Source organism: Cucurbita pepo, chromosome 1, assembly GCF_057944985.1.
Source record: "Cucurbita pepo subsp. pepo isolate OVF chromosome 1, ASM5794498v1, whole genome shotgun sequence".
Taxonomy (NCBI): domain Eukaryota; kingdom Viridiplantae; phylum Streptophyta; class Magnoliopsida; order Cucurbitales; family Cucurbitaceae; genus Cucurbita; species Cucurbita pepo.
The window spans coordinates 16,907,319-16,919,275 of NC_141798.1; the positions used below are offsets into that span (position 1 = coordinate 16,907,319).

Below are 11,957 nucleotides of genomic sequence, written 5' to 3' on the forward strand. Positions count from 1 at the left end.
GCTGATGCGTGGAGTCGAAACCCACTATATTTGGATTAACAAGTATATAACTATCGGGATGCCCTAAGACATTAGGAGTATAATACATTTCGAGAGCGGGTTACCAGGAGGTTTCGGGAGGAACCAATCTTATCTAGGATCACAAATTTTAAATTTGTTTATGAAGATTGGATCGAAAATATAACCCGAGCAAAAAAACGCTACCACCTAGACGAAAGGATTTAATCATTTGTTTATATATTTACATATATTAAAAGAAAATAAGCTTTTAATAAGGTAATCAATTTGTTTTTATTCAAATAATTATAATAAAATTATGAGGTTCTAGGCATGCACCTCACCACTTTCTACATCCATTAAATGAGGGTAAATTTGGAATTTTTGCCAACTTATAAATTATAATTAAATGAGTTTAGGTATAATTAAAGCATATTTTTAAAGGTATTTTCAATAAAACTAATTATTTCAATATATATTTTAATTTATTAAGTTATATACAATACTATATTAAATTTAAATGTGATTTTGTTAATTATAAATATATGTCTTAATTTAACTACAAAATCGAACAAATACAAGAAAACAAAATAGATTGGCTTATCTGGTTCGGGAGGCTGAGTCGTCTTGTAATGATTACGAATAACCTCTTTTTTCATTTCTCTGGTTCAATTGTTTTCTCTTCGTTGTCGGTGTCAGCTAGGACTAATAGCACCTTGACAACATAATGGCCTTGCCCGAGACCACTTCAATGTTGCGTTAGGAGATGCAAACATATTGCACCCTAAAAGACCTTCTACGCCATTTTAAGGAAGATAAAAAAAACTTTCATTTTGAGATCCCGATGTAGAATGAAATTTTATCTATTTTCAAATTAAAGAGTAATAAAATTTGTTATTACTTTTTTTACTTTTATTTGTATGTATTTTTAAAAATAATATATATAATACTTTTTTCTTTTAAAAAAAATTAATGTTTTTGGAATATGTGAAAATATATTCTCATGGAATATTCCCATGCTTCAAGAGGATTGGGTGAAGCATATGCCCATAAAGAATCAAAATTTTGTCCCATCAAATATTCTTTAAAATATATATATATATATATATATATATATATATATATATATAATCTACGAGTTTTATAAACTATACAAGGCTCGTATCCGTCTCAAATCCATATCCCCTCAACTTGAAATGAGTATCATAATACTCGGTAAGTAGCTCACTTGTAGACTTATTAGTATGTTTTAGTCTTAGTTTTTTTTTAATCTCATTTTAATCGTTGGCGTCACACGACCTTATTGAATTATTAGGTTCCAACGTGTACGTTGGAACCAATTCTAAACAATTATGGACCATTCATCATGACAAAAAAACAATACATTGATTCATTTTCTAGAATCAGACAATAGGACAAAGGCTCACCCTGCGTGGTGACCTTGGTGGCAAATTACCTGGTCACACAACTTATAGTTACCACAACGTCATTTACGATCACCCACTCCGTATGACGTTGGTAACTAATTATCCGATCAGATATCGTGTAATTACCATAAAATCTTTTATGATTACCTACTTTTAGTGTCTTTGGTGGCTATTTACCCAATCAATTATCGATAATTAACATGAAGTCCGGTAAAATTACGTGTTTCTAGTTACCTTAATGATTAATTACCTGATTAATTAGGGCGAACTTATTTAGAATTAAAGGTTGTGGTTGATATATTAATTCTTTAATTGAATTTAATGCGTTTATTATTGTGTAAGTATTTGATTATAATTATGGGTTTAGTTAAGTCTAATTTATTTTATTTATTCTATATTCAAAATATTTTTACTTAGGTTAAATTACCATAAAGGATGACTATGAAAGCTATTATAATTGTATTTAAGATATTATGACCGGTCAATCATAGTCGGAGAGATTGCTAGAAATGGTCTTCGAAAATTGTCAGTCGCTAGATATAGTCATCAACGACAATTGCTAGATGTGGTCGTTGGTGGAGGGTGCATAGGGTCGTCGAGGTGGGAGACAGTGGTGTGGGGGTATTTTGGTCTTTTTTATACATCACGAAACTCTATAAAAGTCGTTTTCTTAAAAAAAAAAAAAAAGCACTTAGAAAGTAGATACATTAAAACAAAAACCTATGATAATGATGACGGTTGGATACGAAGATGTGAGCTATTTATCCAACACATATAAGTTAGATCTCAAGACGTTATTTAATACATATGAAAAAACGCTTAATTACGAAAATGACATGTTTGAAGATTCCTATACATTTCTAAGGAAGCTATCCTTCATGTTACTACAAAATCATGACGGAAATCTTATGTAGAGAACAAAACTTGTCAAACCTACAACCCGATTCGATAAAAGAAAAACACAAGGCTTCGAGATTTCCCTGGTCGCTTCATTGGATCGTTTGCGAGTACCTCTAGTATCAATGAATGTTATTAAGCTACAGGAATTTTTGGTTCGCCTAAATTCACGAAGCACTCTGCTCGAGCCATACGCCCCATCGCTGCATTCCACGATACGAGATGGTCCATGAACATATTGACATACTCTTTTTTATCATTCTGTGTCAAGGTATGATACAAATACAAATCAATGATCAACTAGAAAAATTTTGGAAAGATAATCAATCACATTGTGCCTTTTCTTGAATGGAACTATTACTTTTCTTTTACTAAGTTCGATAAAAGTTAACTTCAAACTAACAATAAGCACCGTAGAAACTAACTGAATCATTGGAGAGAGGAATGAAGTATTCTTTATCAGGATGTGAAAACCTTTCCCTAGAAGACACGTTTTAAAAACCTTGAGAGGAAGCCCGAAAGGGAAAGTCCAAAGAGAACAATATCTACAAGCAGTGGGCTTGGACTGTTACAAATGGTATCAGAGCCGGATACTGGGCAGTGTGCCAGCAAGGACGCAGGGCCACGGAGAAGGGAACGAATGCCAACGAGGACGCTAGGCCCCGAATGGGGGTGGAATGTGAGATCCCACATCGGTTGGAGAGGGGAACGAAACATACTTTATAAGGGTGTGGGAACCTCTCCTTATCAGACACGTTTTAAAAATCTTGAGGGGAAGCCTGAAAGAGAAAGTCCAAAGAGGACAATATCTACTAGCAGTGGGTTTGGGCTGTTACAAATGGTATTAGAGCCGGACACTGGACAGTATGTCAGCAAGGATGCTGGGCCATGGAGAAGGGAACGAATGCCAATGAGGACGCTAGGCCCTGAATGAGGGTGGAATGTGAGATCCCACATCAGTTGGAGAGGGGAACGAAACATACTTTATAAGGGTGTGGAAACCTCTCCTTATCAGACACGTTTTAAAAATCTTGAGGGAAAGCCCGAAAGGGAAAGTCCAAAGAGGACGATATCTACTAGCAGTGGGTTTGGGCTGTTACAAATGGTATTAGAGCCGGACACTGGGCAGTATGTCAGCAAGGATGCTGGGCCATGGAGAAGGGAACGAATGCCAATGAGGACGCTAGGCCCTGAATGGGGGTGGAATGTGAGATCCCACATCAGTTGGAGAGGGGAACGAAACATACTTTATAAGGGTATGGAAACCTCTCCTTATCAGACACGTTTTAAAAATCTTGAGGGGAAGCCCGAAAGGGAAAGTCCAAAGAGGACGATATCTACTAGCAGTGGGTTTGGGCTGTTACAAATGGTATTAGAGCTGGACACTGGGCAGTATGCCAGCAAGGATGCTGGGCCATGGAGAAGGGAACGAATGCCAATGAGGACGCTAGGCCCTGAATGGGGGTGGAATGTGAGATCCCACATCAGTTGGAGAGGGGAACGAAACATACTTTATAAGGGTATGGAAACCTCTCCTTATCAGACACGTTTTAAAAATCTTGAGGGGAAGCCCGAAAGGGAAAGTCCAAAGAGGACGATATCTACTAGCAGTGGGTTTGGGCTGTTACAAATGGTATTAGAGCTGGACACTGGGCAGTATGCCAGCAAGGATGCTGGGCCATGGAGAAGGGAACGAATGCCAATGAGGACGCTAGGCCCTGAATGGGGGTGGAATGTGAGATCCCACATCAGTTGGAGAGGGGAACGAAACATACTTTATAAGGGTATGGAAACCTCTCCTTATCAGACACGTTTTAAAAATCTTGAGGGGAAGCCCGAAAGGGAAAGTCCAAAGAGGACGATATCTACTAGCAGTGGGTTTGGGCTGTTACAAATGGTATTAGAGCTGGACATTGGGCAGTATGCCAGCAAGGATGCTGGGCCATGGAGAAGGGAACGAATGCCAATGAGGACGCTAGGCCCTGAATGGGGGTGGAATGTGAGATCCCACATCAGTTGGAGAGGGGAACGAAACATACTTTATAAGGGTATGGAAACCTCTCCTTATCAGACACGTTTTAAAAATCTTGAGGGGAAGCCCGAAAGGGAAAGTCCAAAGAGGACGATATCTACTAGCAGTGGGTTTGGGCTGTTACAAATGGTATTAGAGCTGGACACTGGGCAGTATGCCAGCAAGGATGCTGGGCCATGGAGAAGGGAACGAATGCCAATGAGGACGCTAGGCCCTGAATGGGGGTGGAATGTGAGATCCCACATCAGTTGGAGAGGGGAACGAAACATACTTTATAAGGGTGTGGAAACCTCTTCTTATCAGACACGTTTTAAAAATCTTGAGGGGAAGCCCGAAAGGGAAAGTCCAAAGAGGACGATATCTACTAGCAGTGGGCTTAGGCTGTTACAAATGGTATCAGAGCCAGATACTGGGCAGTGTGCCAACAAGGACGCTGGGCCACAGAGAAGGGAACGAATGCCAACGAGGACGCTAGGCTCCAAATGGGGGTGGAATGTGAGATCCCACATCGGTTGGAGAGGGGAACAAAACATACTTTATAAGGGGGTGGAAACCTCTTCTTATCAGACACGTTTTAAAAATTTTAAGGGGAAGCTGGAAAGAGAAAGTAAAAAAAAAAACAATATCGGTTAGTGGTGGTTAGTGGTGGTTAGTGGTGGCTGTTACACTAAATTTGGATATTTGAATGTACAGAGACCCAAATGGAATGAGTTCAGAAGAATAAGGACTAAAATGATATTTTTAAGCAATAAATTAAATACGACAGGCATTCCGACAGAGTTTCATACCTTGTAATCCAGATAATAAGCATGCTGGGGAAGGAAAAAACAACGACATGTTATCATCTATGATCAGCTCAACTGAAGAAACATAACCTATATTTGATCAAGAAAGAAAAGAATTTCATACCTCCCACATATCCAAGCAGATGATTGGCTGCACAACAAAGTATGGTAAATCAAATTTCTGGGAATAAAAGAACCTTGTACTCAAAATCGAACATTGACTTACAATGTCATCCCAGACAAGCGGGCTTGTCGCATTCGAAGTTGTGATCACAGCGAGTCGTTTTTCTTGTCTCTTTACTGATACAATGAATGACGGTTCAGGAGAATCAAAGTAGACTGGGTTAAATGATCAGTCATGAAACAGAACTCTCAATCCGAATATAGAAAAACGATCGGCACGATATTTTGTCGAGCTTTAGATCATAGACTTGAAGGGGGAAATGGCAGTAGAAAGAAGATAATAACGTTTGCATATCTAATATCAACCATAAATGGTTGCAGATTTCCCAGACTGGTCTATTACGTATCGCTGTCAGGCTCACGGTTCTAAAATACGTCTACTAGGGAGAGGTTTCCACATCTTTATGAGGAATGTTTCGTTCCCTTCTCCAACTGACGTGGGATCTCATAATCCACCCCATTGGGAGCCAACGTACTCGTTGGCACACCACCCAGTGTCTGGCTCTGATACCATTTGTAACAACCCAAGCTCACCGCAAGCAGATATTGTCTGCTTTGATTCGTTACGTATCGCCGTTAGCCTCATGGTTTTAAAACGCGTCTACTAGGGAGACGTTTCCACACACTTATAAGGAATGCTTCGTTCCCCTCTCCAACCGATGTGGGATCTCACAATCCACCACCCTTGGGGGCCAGCGTCCTCGCTATCACACCGCCCAATATCTGGCTCTGATACCATTTGTAATAGCTCAAGCTCACCACAAGCAGATCTTATCTACTTTGGCCCATTACATATTGCCGTCAGCCTCACAGTTTTCAAACACGTCTACTAGGGAGAGGTTAGGGAGAAGTTTCGACACCCTTATAAAGAATGCTTCACCCCTCTCCAATCGACGTGGGATCTCACAAGGAGCGAGTCCAAAAGGAGACAAACTATAAAATATGATAAGCGCACTAACAGCCACTAAGTTGAGTCAAAATAACATTCCGGAAAGAACTCCTCAAAAACTTCCACCAAACAGTACTTATTATAACGGTGTTAAAGAGCAGTAATTAAAAAGGTTGAATCAATGTCTGAAAACTTACAAACAAGCCAAACCCAGCCAGAACCAAAGTGTGAAAGAGATGCTTGTATAAACTTGTCCTTGAAATTGGTAAAAGAACCAAAATCTTTTTCAATTTGTTGTAGAACACCAAGTATGGGCATGCTTCCTCCTCCAGGTTGCATGGATTCCCAAAAGAAGTCATGATTCCAGACCTGAACATACATAAAGGAAATGATATCGTGCACTTCCCGAACTTTATCATACACGTTACTACAAAATCTACAAATGTGACATGTTTTTTCAAGATCCATTCTAAAAAAAACAATTCTATATCTCATACAATGATGTAGAACGCACAGGACATTTGCGCACAAGACCTCGTCTTTTATGGGTTAATGAGATCAAAGATCTTTTATTAAGAAATTCGGATCGAGACGAAATAAGGAAATTTTTAAGACAAGTTTCTTCTTTGGTCGGATCGTTTTTGATTCTGTAGTTTAAAGGATTTTTCTTAGCAAGATCTTTGTTTCATTTGGCATGCTTTTATAGTTCCCTTTTAATCGTTTATTGAGTTCATTATATCTGTTTTTTAGTTTTGTTCTTATATCACTCCTTTCATGGAGTTTGAAATCTTTTTGTTTATTGTTTAAAAGAATTGTCTAAACGTTCAATTCTTCGTCTATCCACACCAGCCACCATATGTAGCAACTAACAGGATAGCGATGCTATACTAAACTCCTATTTCCCCCCTTTTTCCCTTTTAGAGTATTGAACACCAAGTCTGGTAATCATGCTTCAAAGAAATCCTTCTGTCCCAATATATTTTTTTTTTAAAAAAAGAGGGATAATGCCCACCACTAGCAGATATTGTCCGCTTTGGCCCGTTACGTATCACCGGACGGTTTTAAAACACATCTGCTAGGGAAAGGTTTCCACACCCTTATAAGGAATGTTTTATTCTCCTCTCCAACCAATGTGAGATCTCACAATCCACCCCCCTAAGGGGCCCAGCATCCTTGCTGGCACACCGTCCGGTGGCTGGCTCTAATACCATTTGTAACAGTCTAAGCCTACCGCTAGCAGATATTGTCCACTTTAGCCCCTTACATATCGTCGTCAGCCTTATGGTTTTAAAATGCGTCTGCTAGGGAAAGGTTTCCACACCCTTATAAGAAATGTTTCTTTCTCCTTCTAACCAATGTGGGTCTCACAAATAGGAACAATCAGGTAAGGTCCAGTAGCTTTTGAAAAAGTAACTAAAAGACTTGCAATGAATGAGTCAACAAGAATATCACGAAGGTTTAACTTTAGCCAAATAATTTGAAGTAGACCATGGATTAACATTGAAGTACCTGGGCAGCATTGTTAAACTCAGGTAAAGGATTTCCATTGTTATATGTTACTTTGAGAAGTTCATCTAAAGTGTGGCCATATAAAATATCATTTTGGCTCAGTTGTTTGTTTAGACCTTCAACGTAATTACGGTGATGTTTACCCCAGTGAACCTCCAACGTCTTCCGGCTCATATATGGCTCTAAAGCATCCTGAAAGTAGAGAGCAAAATGAAACATAGCAGTGTTATATGTTGTTAGATATATATCCACTTCTTACCAGTAATGCTACAAATATGACAAATTTATAATCCGTTTGGTCGAAATTTGTAGGCTTAATATTGTAACAGCCCAAGCCACCGTTAGCAGATATGTCATCTTTGGGCTTTCCCTTCCAGGCTTTCCTACAAGGTTTTTAAAATGCATCTGGTAGGGAGAGGTTTCCACACCCTTATAAGCAATGTTTCGTTCTCCTCTCCAACCGATGTGGGATTTCACAATCCACGCCCCTTGGGGGCCTAGCGTCCTTGCTGGCACACCGCCCGGTGTCTGGCTCTAATACCATTTGTAACAACCCATGCCCACCGCTAGCAGATATTATCCTCTTTGGGCTTTCCCTTTTGAGTTTTCCCTCAAAATTTTTAAAACGCGTCAAGTAGGGAGAGGTTTCCACAACCTTATAAGCAATGTTTCGTTCTCCTCTCCAACCGACGTGGGATCTCACAAATATGGTCTATGATCCAAAGAGGACTATACGCAAAGAAAAGATGGCTACAAATAACAGGGAATAAGGAATCCACCCCAAAAATGAAGGATTTAAAAAGGACCCCATTACACATTAATACAAGAAATTGGTGTTTGTTAAAGCATAAGGCACATGAATGCAAGATTAGGTGTAGAATATGTCAAAAAAGTAACAAAAAAATCATATGAGAGGAGAGAAAAGAAGAAGAAGAAGAGGATAAGTGCCTTATTGAGGTCACCACACCTTAAATGACCTCTCTCAGGTCTTGTTGCACATTTTAAAACAGGACAAGAATATTAAACCTGCTTTCTGTGGGTCCTAATAATGTTTTACGGAAAAAAATTCAAGGATCAAAAGTATACAGGAGTGCTGTAATGGAACGGCACAATTTCAATATCATGCAAGGTGTGCAATGGTATTTGAAAATATAACGGCCCAAGCCCACCGCTAGCAGATTTGTCCTTTTTGGAATTTTCCTTTCGGGCTTTCCCTCAAGGTTTTTGAAACGCGTCTGCTAGGGAGAGGTTTTCACATCCTTCTAAAGAATGTTTTGTTCTCCTCCCCAACCGATGTGGGATCTCACAGACACAAGACTGTTAAAAGTACATGGAAAAACATAAAGCTTGATTTTGCAAGTCTGCCTTTGACGATCAACAAACATATTGAAGAGTTAGTGCCGGGCTAGCCGAAAATCAAAGTTTATCAGGTATGTTTCCTTCTAAAAATGACATTTAAATATCTCGGACCATCAAGTGACTAGCATTGGAATTCTATGAGAAAGAAGCAAATATCTGCAAGAAACAGTCCATAAAACATGGGACTTTAGTTGCAAAATAAGTATGCACATCATTAGGTTGATCACTTACAAGTTCATAGGGGGGCGTCTTCAAGCCATAATAAGCAGTGACTTTCATTCCTCTTGTGGTTACATCAGAACTTCCCTTATGCAACTTACTACGATGCTGCAAGGAACAAACATGTGTGATGATCAAATAAAACGCTCTCTAAAGGCCTTCGGCATGAATAAAGATATTGACAATTTTCCGAGATGTGAAAACGGTTACAAGATAGGAACTAAGACTCGCAGCAACTCTTTGGGAGAGTTCCATTGAAAAAGAAGAAAAACAGATACATCAAATACGTTCGATTTACAATATAAATTGAATCTGTTATAAGAAGATCGAGAGGAAGAGAGATGAGCTACCTTGATAACATTAAAGTTCCTCTGAAAATTATTTTGCTTACTTAACGTTAGCAGCCAAAACATATAACCATAGGAATCGGATAAGTTCAAAACTTCGTGTTTAAATAGTAACAAACATCTGGTTAGAAACGAAATATTCTTTCAAATGCACAATTTTTCTGAATATAAGAACTTGGTTGAGAAGGTCAATGTGTCTATATCTCCCATATGGAAAGTTTTTATGTCAAACTTAAATGGGAATAATATAGTACCTGAAGAATTACAGGACTACATAGGTCATTGGCCCAACACCGAACTCCACATATATCGTCTCTTTAATATTAATAGCACATATTATCGATGTGATTCATAATAATGCAGAAGAAACAAGGAATGGAGACTATGCAGACAAGCAATGGGGAAGAGAGAGAGGGAGGGAGAAGTTAATGTTCGAAATCACGAACCTCCACAATGGTAAGATTTTGTCCACTTTGAGCATAAGCTCTCATGGTTTTACTTTTGGTTTTCCCAAAAGGTCTCATACCAATAGAGATAATATTCCTTACTTATAGACTCATGAGATACCCCTTAATTAGCTGATGTGGGACTCCTCTCCCAACAATCCTCAACAGTTAAAAGACAAAGTTGTTAGGAAGCACGACTCTCCACTATGATATGGTATTTTCCATTTTGAGCATAGGCTCTCATGACTTTGCTTTTGGTTTCCCTAAAATGCCTCATACCAATGAAGATGTATTCCTTACTTATAAACCCATGATCATTCCCTAAATTAACCAACGTGGGACTCCCTCTCAACAATCCTCAACAATCCTCCCCTTGAACAAAGTACACTATAGAGCCTCTCCTGAGGCCTATGGAGCCCTCGAATAGCCTCCCCTTAATCGAGGCTCGACTCCTTCTCTGGAGTCCTCGAACAAAGTACACCCTTTGTTCGACACTTGAGTCACTTTTGACTACACCTTCGAGGCTCACAACTTAAGTTCTGGGCATTACTTTGATACCATGTTAGGAATCGCGACTCTCCAGAATGATATGATATTGTCAATTTTGAGCATAAGATCTCATATCTTTGCTTTTAGTTTCCCCAAAATACCTCATACCAATGGAGATGTATTCCTTTCTTATAAACCCATGATCATTCCCTATATTAGCCAATGTGGGACTCCCTTCCAACAATCCTCAACAAAAGTAACTTCCATATGAGGAACTATTGCGTTCTATAATCGTTCAATGATAGAATTCACATGAATAAAGTAAACTATATGAAGTTCAAAGCAAGCATTAATCAGAGAATATCAAGGAAAGGCACTGTACCAGACAAGGATGCTTGGTGCTCTTTAACTGCTGGGAAGAATTGGACAGCAGAAGCTGAGAGTTAACGTTCAGAGGATTGTAGCAAGAAATCATTGTTCTGTATCTCTAGCAACTAAATATTCACTAGCTGCTGCAGCCGTCTGAAAAACGTAACACACTGAATTCAGACCACAAAGAATTAATGACAAACAAAAAAATTTCAACCCAAACTAATTTCACGATGTCTAGTTTCATTAAGGCATTAACTCAAACAACTTATGTGCATTTCATGCTTAATAAAAACCAAACACTGTTTCCTTGCTACCAAAAGAATTTCCCAATTTCAAAATCGAACACTTCGATTACAGGACGTAGAGAATTAAAACGTTGTTCTTAACATTTCATCACCAATCAAACAGATATGGAGGGTCATCTTCTCAATACAGTGACACTCTCTCATCCAGTCAAAAGAACACAAAAGAAACGATTGCACGAAAATAGAACATGCGATTTTCTACAAGCCCAAAAGCCAAGTTCTTCAAATAAAACACAACCCATTTCCCTTGACCCAAAAAAATCTCAAAAGGGTAGTCGATTGCACCTACTGGAAATGGGTTCGTGCTATTTCTTCGCGTTTTCTCGGAAACCGAACAGATTGAAGTAGAGGGAGGAAAAATGGGTGGGACTGAGAAGAGTTTTTCGTCACGTTTTTGGGAAATTACAGAGCTGTAGTTCAAGTTTACTGGTGAGCGAAATGTTGCCGCCGATGTTCAGCCTAGTCTCAGTGTAAGAAGAAGAAAGTTCTGTTTTCCCGCTATATGCACCCGGCCAAGGGATAAGAATTCTGTTAAGAATAGATATAGTAATAAATAATAGATTAAATTAATAAAAGTAACTTTTAATTTTCTACTTTATTTTTTAAAAAATAACTATATATATTTTATTTTTATAATGTATTAAAAATTAATTTAAATAATTCAAATGAAATATATTTTTATTTTAATATATCTAATATAT

At 38.5% G+C, this 11,957-nt stretch overlaps 1 protein-coding gene across 2 annotated transcripts; it reads right to left on the bottom strand.

The window, feature by feature from the left end:
• Positions 1 to 2,145: 2,145 nt before the first annotated feature.
• FSD3 (Fe superoxide dismutase 3) lies at positions 2,146 to 11,780 on the bottom strand. 2 transcript variants are annotated; one of them, XM_087123910.1, is made up of 9 exons: positions 11,546 to 11,780; positions 10,962 to 11,101; positions 9,310 to 9,405; positions 7,720 to 7,911; positions 6,408 to 6,579; positions 5,365 to 5,438; positions 5,263 to 5,289; positions 5,142 to 5,165; positions 2,146 to 2,582 (listed from the first exon to the last, which is right to left on the bottom strand). In XM_087123910.1, the coding sequence occupies exons 2-9, from the start codon at positions 11,052 to 11,054 to the stop codon at positions 2,457 to 2,459; spliced, it is 804 nt and encodes a 267-aa protein (XP_086980036.1). In that variant the 5' UTR covers positions 11,055 to 11,101; positions 11,546 to 11,780; the 3' UTR covers positions 2,146 to 2,456. The 2 variants fall into 2 exon arrangements, with proteins under 2 accessions (XP_086980036.1, XP_086980037.1); XM_087123911.1 differs by having other exon boundaries at positions 11,542 to 11,780.
• Positions 11,781 to 11,957: the final 177 nt, after the last annotated feature.

Coding starts and splice junctions, on each gene's coding strand:
- FSD3 (XM_087123910.1), bottom strand. CDS start 11,054: ATGATTTCTTGCTACAATCCTCTGAACGTTAACTCTCAGCTTCTGCTG. Junction 6,580..7,719: donor AGTTTAACAATGCTGCCCAG/GTACTTCAATGT, acceptor ATGTATGTTCAG/GTCTGGAATCATGACTTCTT. Junction 5,439..6,407: donor TGGCTGGGTTTGGCTTGTTT/GTAAGTTTTCAG, acceptor TCATTGTATCAG/TAAAGAGACAAGAAAAACGA.